This window comes from Bos taurus, chromosome 16, assembly GCF_002263795.3.
Source record: "Bos taurus isolate L1 Dominette 01449 registration number 42190680 breed Hereford chromosome 16, ARS-UCD2.0, whole genome shotgun sequence".
Lineage (NCBI taxonomy): Eukaryota > Metazoa > Chordata > Mammalia > Artiodactyla > Bovidae > Bos > Bos taurus.
The window spans coordinates 73,159,264-73,179,730 of NC_037343.1; the positions used below are offsets into that span (position 1 = coordinate 73,159,264).

At 34.8% G+C, this 20,467-nt stretch overlaps 1 protein-coding gene across 3 annotated transcripts in view; it reads right to left on the reverse strand.

Annotated features, from left to right (window-relative positions):
- Positions 1-1,233: 1,233 nt before the first annotated feature.
- The window catches only part of SYT14 (synaptotagmin 14), a 210,798-nt gene continuing 191,564 nt past the window's right edge, over positions 1,234-20,467 (reverse strand). For 2 of the 3 annotated variants that reach the window (XM_024976891.2, XM_059875831.1), the window contains 2 exons: positions 14,533-14,722; positions 1,234-10,657 (listed from right to left, as the gene is read on the reverse strand). In XM_024976891.2, the coding sequence (XP_024832659.1) occupies positions 10,344-10,657; positions 14,533-14,722 (504 nt within the window). In that variant the 3' untranslated portion in view covers positions 1,234-10,343. Of the gene's footprint in view, positions 10,658-11,906; positions 11,985-14,532; positions 14,723-20,467 lie in introns of all 3 variants that reach the window. The other variant, XM_059875832.1, reaches the window with a different exon arrangement.

Below are 20,467 nucleotides of genomic sequence, written 5' to 3' on the forward strand. Positions count from 1 at the left end.
CCTCTGTAACAATAAAAAATGACTATTGATTTGCTAGTTATAATGCAGATGTGTCTATTTTCTGGTGGAATTTCACTTTTTTAGATTAATTTTAATTCTATGAAGGACATGTCATGACCCAGATGACTTTTTTTCAGAGTAAACTCATAAGCAAGACTGTTATTTTTCCTTCTTCAACTTTAAGGTCTTAACAATGAAGGCCCAGGATATTAAGAGGATGGGGGATGCAGCAACAAGTACTGGGAAAGGACAGAAATTCTGTAAACTTATTTGGAGATTAAATTATGAGCCCATTTATTTTAAGCAGAAGTGTTTCATGTTTTTCTTGTGTTTAAGTACTGATGACTAATAACAAGGAAAAAAACTTAACCAGATTAATTGGACACTGATATTCTACTGTTTAAAAAAATTAATTAATTTAAAAAAGGCTTCTGGTTTATTTATGGAACTAACGATTGAAAGACAGAGATCAGAGAAGGTAGCAACTTAAATTTCTATAAATTTTAGAACACCAAAAGTTTAGATTCTTTTGAATATGGAAAATAGTACTTGTTAAGTCTGTTCTTATTAATAGACCTTTGTTGCTGGAAATGAAATGGACAAGCGAATGAAATATGAAAAATATCTAAATTAAGGTCTTTGAGAAACATATAGTAACAACCTAATAAAAAAGAATTAAAAATCGACAAACTCTTCCTCTCAAATGGAAAATTGTTTTGTTAAACAGAATGACAATACTGATAGGAATTATGACAAGTCTGCAATAAATGAAAGAGCAAGCTAGATAACAGTGTATATGTATGCCTATTCTAGCTAAACATATTATGATCCTTTTAAAGCAACTTAGTTTCATTTCTGATTTGAACACTTTAAAGGAGATTATTTTAAAATGTTTAAATTTGTTTGTAGTCTATTTTCTTTGCATGTCAGATTTGACTTAGAATTAAAAGAAAATAATATAACCCACACGTCTTGATAGCAATGTTTTATAGCACATTTAAATAAGATTCCTTTTAAACTCAAGATCTTAATAACATCTATATATATCCACTTGATATCTGCTTATGAAGGCGACATTATTTTATTTTGTGTAACAGTCACAGTAACACTTATTTGTCAGTGAGAAGAATTCAGGCTGATTTTTGGGTATCATCAACAGAGAACTCACATGTTAACCTATTCCAAATGAGTACTAAAATGTAAAGAGATTTGTTACAGAAAAGTGAAGAAAAGTTAACTTGTAACCCACACAAAAATTTATTCTCTGGAAAATTAAACTGACATTAAAATCTCCTTGGATTAATAATTTCAACAGATTTTACACTGTTTACACAGAGGTCAGCAATTTCTTTAAGTAACACAATAATACAAAAGGAAAAAGGCACCGAGACAATCGGTGAGTAGATAGTAGAAAAGTCAATATGAGGATAAAATGCAACATACAGCACATTTTCAGTTACATGAAAATGGTTAGAGATATGCTCATCCTATAAAATGGGTTGCTTCACACACGCATCTGTTTATATTTTTGATCAAAAATGCAAATTAATATGTGACAATAATACAGCACTGTTGATAACCATACAGACACTATATTAATAAGATCCATTAATGGTGTAGAGACTAGAAAATACGTCGGAGACAATTTAAGACCAAGGGAAATGTTAGTCAGCAGTGCATTTCTTCAGGTTGTTTAATAGAGTTTTGCTCACAGAGCATTTAAACTTCATCACACAGTTATATGCATTATTAGAAAAATAAGTAAGAAAGCTCTGTAGAAACTATGCTATTAAGCTTCTTGCCTCAACAAAAGAAGAAAGGAAGAGAAATGATGATGGAAAGAAGCAAAATAAGGGAATATTGAATAAAAGATTCCACTAATTGAGTTTTCCATAAAAATTACATCATATGTTGACAAATAAAATATAATACAAGAGTGTTGAGCTGTGATGACCATCATGAGTTTTAGAAAAAAACAGATGCCAACATTTATCAAGACCCTTAAACTCATATAATAACTGTTTTTCATCAAGGCTAACTGAACTGAAAAGTATATTGATACATTTTATTTCAACATTCTAGTAAAAATCTAGCCCAACTTTGGCTATCTCCTCTATGACAGCTTTAAAGATTCCTCAAAATTGTTGCCACTATATTATCTTCACCACAAAAACAAAGGCCATCTCAATAGAATCATGTAGAAACATTAAAAATTAACTTTGTAATGCAAGCCACTACTGGAAATTTTCCTTGTAAATTTAAAGTAATATTTATAATTTCAAAATACTGTCAGAAATGTCACCATTATTTCCTAGCTGTGTTTCAAATAATTGTTTAAATATATTTCAATACTAAGAGAGCCAATTTATATGTAAAAGCTACCTTGGTCTCCCCTCACAAAACAAATGTGACATTATTATAGAATGCTGTAAATACTCTCCAATAGTTATGCAAGAAGACTGCCCCAACAAGACAAGCACCCTGTCTGCCCAAAGCCTTCTTATGACTATCTACTTCAGTCTTCCTTTTTTTTTTTTAAATAAACGTGCCCAGTTAAGTCAACATTTAACAATTTAAAACCAGGACTTTAAAAAAGACTTTGTCACCAAATTTAAATTTAAGCTAGAGAGGGAAGAGAAAAGACCAAAAGGTGAGAATTTAGGACATAATGACCCAAAATCTCATTTCCAAGAAGTTGGCTTCTATCCCACTACAACTGAAATCATACTTGGTATTAATTTGAGTATTTATGGTGTCATACCAGGGCACTAAGACATTGATCCCTTACATTTAGGGGTCTTTTCTCCTATAGGTGCTTCTGTATTACTTTTATCAACATTAACAGAGGCTACGAATAGGAATCACTGGTGAGGACTGACCTTGAGGGTATAAATGGTTTGGTTGTTACTGAAAATAATACCATCTGGAGGAGGTGAGCACATTCAGAGACTGACAAATGAAGTGTTGGTAAGAGGGTCACAGCCTTCAGCCAGATGTAAAAGGCAAGAGAGACAATAAATCTCAGAGATAAGGGGAAATTCCTATTCTCTCATTAAACATAATAGCCATATTTAATATTAACTGCTTAGATTTATGGAAATAAGCATTCTAGCAATATCTGAATACACAAACAAATTTCAGATAATTATTTTTTCAGTGTCTAATAGGGTATTATATTTCCTCTGTTGGGTATTCATTTTAAACACAGTAAGTGTCAGGTGAGAGATCACATAGTTAAGGATGAAACAGAAAGGGGTTAGGTTTTTCTTTTTAAAACTGTCTTGAATATTTAAAAGACAAACTCAAATATCAAATAGTCATCAGAACAACAACAACAAAGGGTGAAGGGCCCTGAAATAAAAGGACAATTTGAGAAGTAGACTGTCAAAATGACATTGAAATAATGTCTAACATCTTGCAAAACTACTGCTCTATCAGTGACTTTGTTCTCATAATTAATTATTTAGAAATTTTCATGTACTAAGGGCTTGAAATTCTACAATAAAATTATGCCAAACTTTTGTTACATTAATAATCACATTTCTTTCTCTGCTCCCAAGCTATGCAACATGGTATGAGGGAATCACACTATTCAAGATAAGTGTACAGCAACAGCAGCCATCACAACAAATTTGATGACTAAAAGAGGGCCATACTTTGCTTTCTCTCTAGTCTCTGAGAAATCCTATCCAGTCCTCTCTACTGTCCAGTTCATGTGATTAAGTGCAAAAAGTCAGAGTATCACTTTTTGTTAGGAATTATGCAGCTGTGATGACTCTGGAATCTATTGCGAATGTACATGAATGTGTTGGTTTTGGTCGTTAAGTCATGTCTGACTCTTTTGTGACCCCGTGGGCTGTAGCCCTCCAGGCTCCTCTATCCATGGGATTTCCCAGACAAAAATACTGGTGTGGGTAGTCATTTCCTTCTCCAGAGGATCTTCCTGACCCAGGGATTGAACTCTTGCCTCCTGTATTTGCAGGCAGATCCTTTACCACTGAGTCACCAGGGAAGCTCCATACATGAATAGGAATGGGGAAAAAAGTCCTGGAGGAAGGAAGAAGGAACATTTTAAGCAAGATACATACTTGACTAAATAGGGAGAGGATAAAGCAAGATTCTTATATTCATTTTTGATAATGGATTAGTAAATCAAGTTTGTCAAACTCTTTATGTTAAGGTTGTGTTAGCCAGATTTTAAGTTATAACCAGACCAAACACTGACTCAGCAGCATTCACAAAACAGCCTAATTCCATACCACAGTATTTCAAATATTCAACGAACCTAATTTTTCAGTGGGTTAATCACAGATCTTTGTCGGGAAAATACTTTCAGAATGTAAAATACATTTATGCAATGTATTACAGCAGAGAAGTTGGTATGACAACATTTTAAATGAGGGAAAATAGGAACTCAGATGAACATAATATATATGGCATTTATTTTTAGAGAAAAAGGACTTGAGGTTGATGTGTTAACTTGCTATTTGAAATAAAAAACTCTAAGAAAGAGCTAAGCAATCAAGGAAATAGAGATCAGATCAGAAGCGATAGAAACACTGCTGTTCCTGAGTGAAGAATCCAGGAATGAGGTTCATCTGATGAGTATAACGACAATGAAGTCATTTAGGATGATGATAAAAGGCAAGAAAGCTTACTATACACAAGAATGAAAAATGCCACCACCTATGACTACCCCCTACATGTACTTAAAGGTCAGTCTTATCTCATTTAGAATACGGACAGGTGTACTAGGTAAATACCTTCTCAGACTCTCTCTTTGCCTTAACCCTATCATTGTAAAGATAGTTTGCAAAGAAATATTTGAACACTAATCCCAAACAAATTTTCAGGAATAATAAAACTAACATAATAGAATTTATTTATTATACCGTGAAATACTTTGGAAAAGTTATGTTGAGTGTGAATGCAAAGAAACTCATAATTAAATATTACTTTTAAGTTCTTCATTAAGTATCTTTCTTTTTAAGGAAGCACAAGTAAAAAACAAATCAACAGCACTAATCCTAGCTTAATCTTGCTCTTCTTTATCACTATCACACTTTAAGATCTAATCTACGGGTATTGAAACACTACTGCCAATAATTCTATCTAAAGAGCTCTACATTCTATACCAATGCATCTAAACAGAGAATTTCCTGGGAAGCTTAATAAAATTTAGATTCTTGGGCTCCACTCCAGACCAAATGAAACAAAATCTCTGGAGTTGGGGCTTTGGAATACAAATTAAGCTCTCAGAATAATTATTAAACGCAACAGTTTGGGAACCACTGTTTTAAATTTTGCCCTTGGAGAGTATGTCCTGTGATGGGAGTGTAATCTGTATTTGATCTCTAAGATTCAACTCAGGCATTCTTTTCTCCAGGAAGATTTTTCTGAACTCCATGTTATTCCAACACTAAACTTATTCTGTGGCTGTCTTTCCACTGTATCATGCAAACTCTATGAGGGCAAAGACTTTGTCTACCCAATTTATTATCTCTCCCTTTGTAGCACTTAGAAAAACACATGGTACATAGTAGGTACTCTTATATATGAAATGAAGAATAAATCCATGCACAAGTTCATAAATAAATGTTGAGATATATAACAGTATTATCGACTTCTTCTGTATAGGTAATTTAATTCAATATTTATAGTGAGCCTACTATGAGCAAGGGACATATAAAGATAACAAGACAGGACATTAAGTACTGCTGCGAGGAGAGATGCATATAATAAAATTAGCTGTCATCCAGTTAAACCTTAAAAAAGGGTAGAGAAGCAACAAATTACAGTGAGAGTGCAGAGGAAGACAAGAGTCTTTCCTCTCATCACTAGTATGGGCAAGATATATAATCATGGATACAGGCTATCCACATTGTAGGGCAGAAAAGGGAACGTGTACAATAGAAATATTTGGATTCCAGTAGTGGACAAGGAGCAGGACAAATTGATTCATACATTTTCAGAATATAAGTAAGTATAGGCTAAATTGGCAGAGTAAATTAATCCCTAAGCCTTTGAAAATATAAGCCATCTACAAAGTATAACACAAAAGTACCATTTGTGTCCCGAAAGGAAAAAAAAAAACCCTCTGATCTTTTCTTCTTTGTCTTGTAATTCTTTTTCCCAAGCTCTGTTTGTTTTGGTCTTCTTTTTTTTCTAGTTCTGCCATCCAACTAAAGTGTGTATGGGGTATTATTGATGAATATAATGTTGTTCAGTTTTTTCTTGGAATTAGTAAAGAGGGATACAATTGTAATATGTATGATATAGGTTTCAGAGTAATTTATATGTGGGTCCTAATCCCAGTTCTATTACTTACTAAGTCTGCTTAACTTCTAACCTGCAGTTTTATCATCTATAAAATGTTGATAATATTACTTACCTCATATTACTGTTGTAATATGAGAATCGAAATAACAAATTATTGTGCTACATCTTAGTAAACTATAGCAGTTACCAACATCATTATTATACATTTTGGTGAACACAGATGATGTTTTAAAGTTAATCTAAAAAAAAGTACTCTGTTTAACTTTGTGCTCAATATTGAGTTTTGTTGGTGATGATGACGACACAATGGCCACTTCCGGTGTAGGCCGTGGGTGAACTGGCCACAGCGAAAGGAAAAAGAAGAAGGGGAAAACTTTGGAATAGTAGCTCTCAATGAGAAAAGTCTCCATGAGCGGACTATCTAGTCTATGTAGGCAAACAGCAATTTCAGAAAGTGGATTTGTGTCATTGCTATTAACAGCTGGATAGAGACCTTGAGGAATTTGTTGGTGACTACTATTCTAGTTTCATTTAAATTTATACTTCAGCCTCTCCCTCAGTCCACTTGAAAAGCTATGATGTCATTTGAGCTCCATCTTCATCTTCAAGAACACCCTCAGTTGTATGAACTCTTGCACTATAACAATTTTTGTAAGCATTACGTTTCTGATTCATTTGACAAGTAAAGCAAAGATGATGAAGGAATCAAGAAAAGGATTTGACATATAGCCCTGGGCTTCCGAACTGGACTGGATGAAAAAGTCCACCAGGCCCTAAACTTAAACATGCTGCTATAACGAAGGGTAGATTAGATATTTTCTCATTGGTTTTTCTTTTTTTTAATTGTGATTCAACTTATTATTTTTGTCACTAAGTTCAACAATATCAAGAATTCACTGAATGCATGGTAAGAAAATAAGTGAAGAGATTTCACACAAAATGTGAACAGTACAGAAGACACAAAGATCACAGAAGAAAACTCCTTAAAGGTAAGAGGATATACGAAACAAATCCTCTACTGATTTGAGATACACTTTGCTTCCTGGGCAGTAATAAACAACTACATTTTGCAGCTCATTTGGGAGACAAATAAAACCTGTAATTCCAAGCTCAGGAGCTCCCATGAATGCCAGTCAATTGCTGTATTTGGACTATCTCATTTTATTACAAAACTCAGGGGATTTGAAGAGAACGATAAGAAAGTGGGTTGTCTTTCTCAAGTTTCTCAGACAACACCTGCTGCCCACCACTGGGCCCCTATTTGCTTTAATTGCTAAGATATAAGATTTTTCCTTTAAGCTTTCATGCAAATTTAAGCTCACAAAAGAGCAGCAGTAGTCTCGTACATTAGATTCAGCAGAGTGAGTGGGTCTCTGGAGCCCTATTTAATCTTTTTCTAAAAGAACAGACAAATTTGGGGTAGTAATTACTCTAAGTTGTGTCAATCCAAAGAATAAAAAGATATATATTTTGCTGTGTGTGGAGGAGAATGGCAGCAAATAGCACCCAAAACCAAATATAATTTCTAGTAGATATACAGAGGAGAAAAATAATCCATAAACTTTGTAAATGCTTTTCTATTTAGTTATCTGAAAAAGCCAGGGCCTTCATCTTTACAAATACACACATATATGTATATACACACACATACATACATATATATATTGTGTGCAGGTATGTACTGAGTATAAATACCCAGACACATACTTCATAATCTTTGAGGACCTGGCAGCTGGGGTGGAGGTAGGGTCCTTCTTAAAATTTTAAAAAGTTGTTGATTAAATTTTAGGCCATTCTGGATTTGATCCTTAGAGTAGCTAAACCCCTAAGGATATATCCAAGCACACACACACAATTCTGGGCACAGTCTGAAGAAAGACAGATTTAACAAGTAACATCTAGTTAGTTCTTTACTTGCTGAAGGAGAAAGCACCAAGCTGGTCTCATAATGTGTTTGACTAGGCTTTGTTACAGCTACAAATGAGACTGAGAACTCTTTTAATTATTAGGCCAATCCTGGTGTTAGCAGTGCACTTAGTTGTTTCAAAGCCAAAAAAGTTACAAATGCCTAAATCCAATTTCTCAGTAAAACCTACAGCCCCCCTTCTAATCTCTTTCCATATCTGTTGCTAAAAATACTTTCATGAGATATTTTGCCTTTGATTCACGTTTTAACTTTATAACCTAACTGAGCCACAAAACCCTGGACAATGCTCATTAATATAATAAGAGAATGGGTTCTTCGTTAATGCGTCTCTGTAACGTACATTCTTAAACCCCATGTCACCTGATACACCATATGTTTTGTATCATATAACTCATGTATATGAATGCAGAGAGCTGCCATTTTTTTAAACTAAAAAATATTAGGAGTTCACTGTCTTTTGGATTTCTTTTAAGGCCTTTCAGTACAGCCAAGCTGAAGTAATAATATCTATGCATTGTTTATTATGGTAATAACAAGTTCTAGCTTACAATAACACATAGTACTTAGTTGGGACTAGGAACAACAATATACTGCTTTTGAATAACTGATAAATAGTCTGTTTTGTCTAATTTAACTAGGAATTAGAGAAAAAGAAAATATTTTTCATATATACAAAACATATTCTATTTAATAAAGTATGTGCATAAAATTATATATTGGGTAAGAGGCAAAATTAAAAAGAAAACAGCTTATAATATTCCTGATAATTAGAGTTCCTAAATATAAAAACAACAAATGCCTTGCCATTTAAAAAAATTAGCACATTATATAACTTTTACATACTTCAGAGGAAATAAAGATCTTGTGACACTGTTCTGAGGAATCTAATCTTTACATTTATAAAAATTGAAGGCCTAATTTTGCAAATACAACTTTCAAGCTGTATGAGCAAATTTAACTTACATGGAAGGCACAGGATGACATCACGTTGAAGAACGTATCTGTAAATTTCATAAAATCTAGTCACAAGTTACTAGAAACATTTTAAGGAATCTCAGAACTGTTTATGCTGTTCTGATTCAAACTTAGAGCTGAAGAGTCTTCATATCACAAATACAAATTGAAGTAAGAGTGAAGAAGAGAGAACTGTTTCTTATTTGAATGCTACCTGCTTTATGCAGTGTTGGTTAATAAACACTCAGAGCAGATGATTAAAATTTCCTTTAACTTGAATTATTTTCAATTTTCAACAGCTTATTCACTATATATTTTTTTAGTTTGTAAAAAAATGTACTTTCACATTACTACAATTTTAAACAGTCAATCATTGAAAGAGATTTTTAAGTAAAGTCCTGCTCTATTAGCTTCCTACATTGGAATACAAGAATACAGGAAGTGCTTTCAACAGAAAGTTACATGGTTCTACAGTACAACCTGTCTAGAAGACTTGCAAAGGACCAGTGCAGTGACTTGGTCTCTTTGGATCAGGCAAAATCAGAGGCAATTGAAGAAATGAACTTTTCTTAAAATAATACATAAAAAAATTCCCTTATGAAAATGAATCCTTGCTTGCACTTAGATTTAGTGCTACTGAGAAGAACTGAGGCACAACAGAAAGGAAAATAATCTGAAATAAAACAATTCACAATGTGACTGAAAGCCTTCACCATTAGACTTGACTGCTGCAGGATGACTTTCTCATATTAAAGAACGTTAAACACACCAGGGACGAGCCAGTTTTGTGGATAATATGTAGGGTGACACTAAGAGAGTGCTGCAAATAAAAATTCTGATTTTCACAATCATTTATAATCGTGACTTTTCATGAAATTACTGGCTCTCTTGCTACAGTAAAATTAACTTCAAACCAAAAGGATGCTCTGAAAGCTCTGGAGGACTGTTAGTTTAACAAAGAGGATGCAAGTTTCTCATTTTCTCAAGCAAGCTCTGCTAGAGACCCATCTTTTCTTTGTTAATGTCAGTATTAGACATTCGTTCCACAGAATTTAAAGCTTTTGGGGAGAATGTTAAAGATGATTCTTCAAAGAATAGCTCTTCTAACGGTGACTAGGTAACAGTACCGCTGCACTCAGAAATGCTGCTGCCTTGAACTGCAATTGCTCCTTCCTCCTGGTCATCACGACTCCAGCAATGCATGCCATCTACAGACTTGCTGTCCTTTTGACTCTTTCATTTCAGTCCAGTGGTTGAGTTCCTCTTCTCCAGAGCTGTTCAGACCTAAAGAAACCCAGCCTATCATCTCTTTCCTTTTCATACTGCGTTTGTTATACACTGACAGTATGAGTGTCACATCAGAGAGCTGAAATAGGGCCACTTGAAAAACAAACGTTTCCTTGTACACCGGATTTGGCTGCCCTCTGCGGATGGATGTCTTGCATTTGGACATTTCTTGGCCCATGGAATTCAGTAGGGTTAATTTAACATATGTATCTACAGAAAAAAAAAAAAAAAAAACATACCACAAATATCATTTGAAACAAACTCAAAATGTCTTTCTTGTAACGCTTGATGAGGTCAAGTATTCATACTTTATAAGGATATGGTGTATACCATGTTTAGTAGAAATCTAGTAATTCCATTTTGATGTAGATGATCATAAAATGTGACAAGTACAGAGAATGCTAAGTAGGCATAAAATCTTTGGGGGGTAATAATATCTTAACCTCACTATTTCTAGAATTTAAAGGTATACCTCATAATCCTTCCCTTACCCTGACCCCCCACCCCCGACCTCCCACTACCCACCCTGCCCATCCCCACGCCCATTTAGCTTCACTAAGCAGGACATCATAGCATTAATAAACACTTAGCAAGCTCAGTTAGCCACAACACTGTAAAGCATTCCACTGTGTTTTCAGAGTGTAAGAATAAACAAACAAATAGAAATGAAGGCAAATGGTAAGGAGGAAAAGAGAAAGACAAGAATGCAAAGATGACATCGAAACAGCTTAGGATGAAATGTCAAAAAAATCTCTGCATGGATGTGGTTTTTAAATACATTTTTAAAACATTTCAGGCTCAAAATGAAGCCAAATGCACTAAAGACTCAACGTTTAGCAAATCAAGTAAAACTTTCTCCTTGGTTTCATGCAAGAGTACATTTAATGTGCTTTTTGGATGGTTAAAAATAAATACTACAGGATTCCTTCTTGGCACAATTTACTGTGAAATTTTAAGTATGATATCTTAACTATTTTCATGAATTATAAAAAAAAAAGTTGATGTGATGTTTAGTGTACCAAGTGAAACGTAACAGTTCATTGCCTGGTTACTTAGGAGATAAACCCTCATTCCAAACAACTGTGTTTTCAATTTCTTCAGAACTCATGCAAATGATCTTCAGCATGTAGATCCATCATGTGTACTTCATATCAAAATTTCAATTAATTTTATGAAAATTTCAATATTTCTTAATGAAATATGTTTCTACATGAATCAATATAATGAATAAAAATCAAAACCTTTAATTTTAAAAGTTTTGCTAATTTTATAGATACTCTGAATACCATCATCCATAATCAGAGATAGATTCTAAGTTAGTTTTATTCAAAGTACCACAGATAATAAATGTGCACTTTTTGGAAATCAACATGGTGGACAGCTTCACTGCTGGCAAGTTTTAGGGTATTTTGTTTTTGCATGAAAAGACAACATCCAATTAGCCTCTACAGGAACTCACCTCGGATTATATAAACCTGTCCACCTATCAAGTGTTTTAGACAACAGAACAGTCCATCTGACAACAGGGGATGGAAAGCAGTAAAAGAAATAATGACCAGATGTCAATTGTTGGGTGAAAGAGGGTCAAAGGTTAGAATTAAAGAGGAAACGCTGTTCACTGGAGTGGAAGAACACAAAACTTTAGCATCTTAATTCAGGTAGAGGGTTGAACAAAGGGGTATGTTGGGTAAATTTCATGGAATGAGAATTTTTAAGGTCATTGTGCAATCTTAACAACAATTACACTGTTTTAAAGTGGGACATCTTTATAATGATATCCTTGTGGTCTAAAGCACATTGAACATAGAATCATGCAAATTATCAGACTATAAAAGACTGAATACAAGTCATTAAAAGATCATTATAATTATTTTGCTAATTTTTAAAGTTTATCCATGCAATATTTAACATTTCCAACACTTTTATTACTCCCAATGTAATATAAAACTAAGTTATGAAAAATAGAACTACTAAAATGTTTGTTCCTGAATGTTACCATTGTTCTTTTGAGATAAAAACTGGATTAGTCAGTCTATAACACAGTTCAAAGCTTAGAACCCAGGTATATATGAAGGGTCACAATCTTATATACAGTAGACAAACTGATAAAACTGTCTTCTATTTTACTTTATAAATATTTTATTTCATATAATAAAGATTAATGTTAACTTGTATTTACCTCCTAGCTACCTCCCAGCTAATACCAGTACCTGTCCTAATACTGAAGCTCTAAATCTAAAATAATGGAATTGCTATAACCTATTCTTTAACCTGAAAGATCTACTCTGTGTTTTGGGGATGCAAATCTCTCTTGTTTATTATCCACTCCTGCCTCTACTCCCTATCCTTCATTTTAGTTCTGATGATTGTTTCTCTGCTTCTATCAGAGTGGCTTCAGCAAGGACAGAAAGACAAACCTATCATCTCATTCTGCTCCTTTCTAGCATTTCAAGTTAAAGATTTGTCAAAAAATTAAACTACTGGCTAAAGTAGGAATGGCAAACTGATGGCTTGTTACTAAATGTAATCCCAGATAATGTTTTATCTGTTACAGTGTTTAAAAAACACTCAAAAGTTGAGCAAATCAAATAAAACTTTCTCCTGGTTTCAAGCAAGAGTACAGTGCTCCCTTGCATTTGTCACAGGTCTTGCCATGATTTTATCTTTCATTTACAAATTCTGCTCATTTAAGTTACTTCCCAGGCCATTTGAGTTTACTTTCCTAGTGTGGATTAATGAAGATAACCAAGTCACACTTCCAAAGCTGTTTAGTAACTGCTTCTTTCCTTCCTCTGAATTTTTCCATTTGAAAGGAAAAAGGGGACAATAATAATTGCATCCTTTCTATGTGCCTTTATCTGATTTGAATATCACAATTACCCTGTGAGATACAACCTTAATTTTATTTTATTTTATTTTTTCAACCTTAATTTTAAACATAAGGAAACAGACTTAGGTGAGCTAGATCATTCATCCAAGGGTAGAAATATAAACCTAATTTTGGCCTCTGACTTTTTAATGCAGGGACAGATACACTGTGTGATGTATGTGAGAAGGAAGGTTTCCAGTACTACTGAGGGCACGTTAAATATATTTTTATGACCTTTCACTTTGATTGAAAAAATAATTGTTAGAATACTTAGAAGTAAATTTAACTCAAGGGTGGAAAAAGTTTCCCCTCCTCCAACGATCATTTGCTACCTGGAGTAAAATACTGCTTTCTGCAAGTTTGTGAGAAATTATGAAACAAATTTAAGGGTGCCATTACTGTTCAAGATTTCCTTTCAAATTCTGAGTTTAGGCCATCAACAGCTTTAATTTTACAGAAATATAAAGAAGCTGCTACTTTCCCAGTTCATTTCTACAGATAACAATAAACAGTTTTGGAGGTACACTGCGACAATTTCTCTGTGTTTGAACCACTCCCACCTCCTGAACTAGAAGAGAGACGAGAGAGAAGACAGAGAAGCTGATGGACAGGGTAGAGGGATCAATACCATCTAGCTTTCCTTTCCTAGCATCCAGTATAAACATCAAGCTATTCCTTATTCATTTTGTCCTGGTAAAAAAGCAAAGCATATTTCATTTAAGATAAGACTCTGCTGGCAGTACTGATTTATAATTTTCAAGGAGGAAAAATGTAAAGAAACATTTTTTTTTTCTTAAAATTGTTAACGCAGACAATAAGGAAAAATACAGAAGGATACACATTAGTTCATAGTACTGCATGCAGACAGAAAACACATTCATCTTCAGTTAACAATATATTCCTCATCATATTTGTGGAATATTATTACCTTAAAAAAAGACTTATAACTTTTTCTGGTATTAGAAGATAATGGCTATGATAGGGCTGATTTATTCTGAAGATGCTGAAAAATGTAAAGTCTTGTCAGCTTACAATTAATATTTTCATTTTCAAATCTTTCTACTTCCCAAATGACTGGAAATAGAAAACATGAAATAGATTAGCTGATGATTACACGAGTATTGATTGGCTAGGACTAAATGATAGGATTGAAGCCCTAACACTTAGAATCCCGTAAGTACGGAAAACATTAGAATTAAGAAAAGTTTTCACTCACTGGGTGGCCTGTTCGCTGCCAAGTTTTTGAAGTGGCTGCCTTTTATCACTTCTGCGGATAGCCTTCCAGTGGTGGCGTTGTAGAGCAGACCGATGAGAATTTCTGGGACTGAGCCGTGTTCGAGAGACTGGCAGGAGGACACGCTTCCACTGCAGGACATCTCCGACACACTCATCTGGGAGTCACAGCCCTGCCGTAAAAAACGAGAGCTTTATAGTATTTTGTAAAAACAGATATATTAATAGATACGTTGGTAATGCCCTGTCTGTTTGGAATGAGGTAGGTAAATCATGATAAAGACGAGAGTTGCAAGCAAAATTCCCAAAATACTAGACGAGAAATGTTATTAGCATATTTTGGTTTCTGGATCTCGTTTGATCATATGACAGTCAAAGGAATAACAGGAGATGAGGTTTCATAAGTTCTTGCATGTTTGTATATAAATGAGAAGAGAGAAATTTCTTAAACTCATAGCTGTTAATGAACTCTTTCCTGAATGCAAAAAATTGAAGATTTACTGACCTTAAAAGTCTGACACAGATTTAGACTCAATTACATTAAATGTAAATGTCTTAATTGTGCCTTTAAAGACACAGATTGGCAGACTTTGATTAAATAAGCAAAAAATCTGCTATTTATAAACTGATATGTAAAACACTGACATATAGAAAGTTGAAAAAAAAAGGGTGGGAAAATATTTGCCATGCAAATACTAACTAAAAGAAATTTGGTGTAGCTACATTAGTGTCAGCCAAGGTTAGCTTCAAGGCAATAATCATTTCTAGAGATAAAGAGGTACAATGAATAATGATAACGCTTCAAATTTACCAGAAAGATAAAGTAATTCCAAATTTTCATGCATGGACTCAAAAGCAAAGATTTAGAAAGCAAAAACTGCCAGAACTAGAAACAGGCAAATCTACAACCAGTGGGATAGATACTTCAGCATACTTCTTTCAGTAACTGACCAAATAAGGAGGCAAATAAATACAGTAATGGTGTAGAAGATTTGAATATCATGATAAGTAAAACTGACCTAATGGTAGAACATCATACGCTACAACTACAGAATATACATTTTCTCAAGCACGTAGTGGATATTTTTTCCTTTTTTTCACAGTAGACTTTTACAAAAATATGTATTAAAAAAGCAAACAAATTTTAAATGATGGAAATAATTCAGAATTTTTAAAATATCAGCTATAAATGCAAACTATCTTCTAGTGAAGAAAGAACTCCTATAAATTTGGAAATTAAGGATATAATTATAAATAACCCATGAGTACCTAAACGATAATGAAAATCAGAGATCAGATCAGTCACTCAGTTGTGTCCGACTCTTTGTGACCCCATGAATCGCAGCACGCCAGGCCTCCCTGTCCATCACCAACTCCCGGAGTTCACTCAGACTCACGTCCATCGAGTCAGTGATGCCATCCAGCCATCTCATCCTCTGTCATCCCCTTTTCCTCCTGCCCCCAATCCCTCCCAGCATCAGAGTCTTTTCCAATGAGTCAACTCTTCGCATGAGGTGGCCAAAGTACTGGAGTTTCAGCTTTAGCATCATTCCTTCCAAAGAAATCCCAGGGCTGATCTCCTTCAGAATGGACTGGTTGGATCTCCTTGCAGTCCAAGGGACTCTCAAGAGTCTTCTCCAACACCACACTTCAAAAGCATCAATTCTTCGGCGCTCAGCCTTCTTCACAGTCCAACACTCACATTCATACATGACCACAGGAAAAACCATAGCCTTGACTAGATGAACCTTTGTTGGCAAAGTAATGTCTCTGCTTTTGAATATACTATCTAGGTTGGTCATAACTTTCCTTCCAAGGAGTAAGTGTCTTTTAATTTCATGGCTGCAGTCACCATCTGTAGTGATTTTGGAGCCCAGAAAAATAAAGGCTGTATATTGTCACCCTGTTTATTTAACTTATATGCAGAGTACATCATGAGAAACGCTGGACTGGAAGAAACACAAGCTGGAATCAAGATTGCCGGGAGAAATATCAATAACCTCAGATATGCAGATGACACCACCCTTATGGCAGAAAGTGAAGAGGAACTCAAAAGCCTCTTGATGACAGTGAAAGTGGAGAGTGAAAAAGTTGGCTTAAAGCTCAACATTCAGAAAACGAAGATCATGGCATCCGGTCCCACCACTTCATGGGAAATAGATGGGGAAACAGTGTCAGATAATGAAAATAAGTTACTTGAAAAGATTAACAAAAATAGATAAATGTTAGACAGTCCAATTAAGAAAATAAGAGAAAAGGCACAAATAAAAAGATATCAGTAATGAAATGAGACACTACTATATATTCTATAGACCATGAAGAGATTTTTGAAAGATGAGTAAAAACAGCTTTATTTCAACAAATTTGAAATTCTGATGTAATAGACATATTCTTGGAATAGTACAACTAACCAAAATAGACAAGATGAAATACAATATCTGAACAGTCTTACTGAAGAAACTGAATTAGTAATTAAACAATTTCCAAAACAAACAGAAAATAAAAAACTTTAGTCGGATGGCTTCAACAGTGATTTCTAATTAATAATACTAGTCTTATGCAGGGTTTCCCTGATAGCTCAGTTGGTAAAGAATCTGCCTGCAGTGCAGGAGACCTCGGTCCAATTCCTGGGTTGGGAAGAGCTGCTGGAGAAGGGATACGCTACCCACTCCAGTATTCTTGGGCTTCCCTTGTGGCCCAGTTGGTAAAGAAGTCTTATGCAAACTCTTTCAGATAGTAGGAAAAGAGGAAACACTCCCCCGTTTCCCTAAGAAAGCAGAAAAACCTCGGGACTTCCCTAGCGCTCCTGTGATCAAGACCCGTGGTTAAGACCCACTGAACAGGGCACAGGTTCCATCTGTGGTTGGAGAACTAAGATCCCACATACCACGTGGTGTGGCCGAACAAAAAGAGCCAAACCTTAAGATCAGAACCTGACAGGGCATTATTAAAAAATTACAGAATTTCCTCATTCATAAACTTAGATTCAATACTAAATAAACATTGAGCAAAGCAAACTGAGCAACAGATAACATCATACTTAGTAAAAATTTTCAGTGTTTCCCCTTTGAAATTGGGGATGTGACAGTGATGCCAGCTATTACCAGTGGCAGTCAGTGCTGCACTGGAGATTCCAGCTAGAGAAGGTCCTAGCCTTATGAAAGGCAATAAAATGAAATAAAAGGTACAGTGACTTGGAATGTCCTTATGTGCATTCTAAACAGTTACACCACCATGAAATCGAAAAAGTCTGCAGTTGCAAAGGTAAAATTTAAGAATCCATATATTGCTATATACCAGCAACAAATTCGAAAATAAAACTTATTTTGAAATGGCATTTATTAGAGGATAAAATATAAAATATCTAGGAATAAATGTACAAATGATATGCAAGGACTCTATACAGAAAAACATGAATATTACTGAGAGAAATTTAAAAGTGCTGCGTATACTATGTTAATGAATTTTAAGGTTCAATTTTGCAATACTCTCCAAATTGATTAAATGTAATCATAATTAAGACCTTAAGAGGCTTTTTGTGTGGAACTTGACAAACTAATTCTAAAATGTATGCAGTATATAGGTACAATGGAATAGCATTTAGTCTTAAGAAGAAACTCTTGCCATCTGTGACAACATGGATGAGCCTGGAGGCCATTATGCTAAGTGAAATAAGTCAGTCACAGACAAATACTGTGGTTTCCCTTATGTGAGATATCTAAGATAGTCACAGAGCAGAGAGTAGAATGGGGGCTGCCAGCGGCTGGCAGAGGGGGAAATGGAGAGTTGTTGTACAGTGGGTATAAAGTTTCAGCTATGCACAATGAGTGAGTTCTAGAGATCTGTTGTACAATAATCAATCAATCTACAGTTAACAATACTGTACTGTACACTTTGGATCACAGGTTAAAGCATCTGCCCGCAATGCGGGAGACCAGGGTTCAGTCCCTGGGTGGGGAAGATCCCCTGGAGAAGGAAATGGCAACCCACTCCAGTATTCTTGCCTGGAGAATCCCATGGACGGAGGAGCCTGGTGGGCTACAGTCTACGGGGTCGCAAAGAATCGGACACAACTAAGTGACTTCACATACATACATACATAGATGTCACATTAAATGTTCTTACCACAATAAATACAATATAAGATAGGCTGCTCCGCTCTACTGAGTATCAAAGTTTATAATAAAGTTACATTATTTAAGACAATGTGATAAAACAATGCATAAAAGATCATTAAATAGAAAGCCCACTAATTAATCTACACATAACAGATGCAATTTACAACAAAGGCAGAACTATAAAACCGTGGGGAAAGGATAGTCTTTTAATAAATAGTGATAGAACAACCAGTTATTGACACAGAAGTAAAATTAACCCTACCTCAAAATATACCAAAAAGCCCCAACTGTAGATCTAAATATAAAAGGTAAAATGATATACCAATACATTAAAATAAGAGACTATATTCACCATCTCAGGGTAGGGGAAGACTTCCTTAAAGAGGACAGAAAAGCATTAATCATAAATTAAAATTTAGTGAATCTAGCAACATTAAAATTAAGAATTCCTGAGCTTCAACCAAGACTTTTAGGATAGCAGAAAGGCAAAATCATCAGGTAGGAGCAGAGGTCTGAAATATATATAGTTCACAGTTAGCTCAAATTCCAAATATACTAGCTCAAATACCTATAGCTCTGTAAGAAAAAGACAATATAAAAACACTTGACAGATATTTGAACCAGCACTTTCATAAAACAATAGTCAATAAAAATCTGAAATGATGTTCAACTTCATTAATAATCAAGGAAAAGGAAATTAAAACCATGAAGTAACACTATATAACAAACAGATGGGCTAAAACAATACTGTGGTTAGAACAAAGAGCAATGGGAGGCCTCATTTTCCAGTGGTTATAATGTAAAGCGATGCTTTCTCAAAATGTTAAAAATGCACAAACCATAATATCTGTCAATTCCATATACTTATCCCCATCAGGAATATGTGTAATGCTTGCCAAGATACATATGAAAGAATGTCCTTAGCAGCATTATTTATAAAGGCCCGAAGAGCGGGACAGATAAACAATTTGTGGTGAGTTCATAAAACACAGCAACTATACTGCACATACAGCATATATACACTGCACAGCAATGAAACTAATTATAACTACATTTACAAACATGATTTTGAGTGAAAAATGCTGAACCTAAAAGGATACTTAGCTATATGCTTCCATTTATTTAAATTTCGACAACAAAAGCCCAAAACGAAAACCAAAGCAAGACCAGGATAATACTAAACTTAAGTATTTCAGATGCATGATGCATGAATAGATGGTAAGATGATAACGACAGTAAAAAAGCGATTAACTTAAAAGTCAAAATTGTGGTTAACCCCAGGGGTGGGGAGAGAAGAAAGAGTGACTGGAAAGGACAGGGGGTTTCTGGGGGTTAAGGCAGTATCTTATTTCCTGACCTGGATGGTAGGTACATGGGTTGTACATTTCTGTCTTTCACAATTTCTACTGTGTGCTCGTGTGCGTGCATACTAAGTCGCGTCAGTCGTGTCTGACTCTGCAGCCCTATGGATTGCAGCCTGCCAGGCTCCTCTTTCCATGGAATTCTCCAGGCAAGAATACAGGAGTGGGTTGCCATTTCCTCCTCCAGGGGACCTTTTGGACCCAGGGATCAAAGCCGCATATCTTTCTGTCTCCTACATTGGCAGGTGGGTTCTTTAGCACTAGCGCCACCTGGGAAGCCCTCTATGCGTTTGGTTTCGCAAGAAAAAAGGTTTAATGGAAGAATTACATGACACAAGGATATAACATTTATAATGATAAAAATTGTATAAAAATAGGATAAAATATTTAGGATAAAATAATGATAAAAATATTTAGGGCTTTCTTTGCACATTCCTAA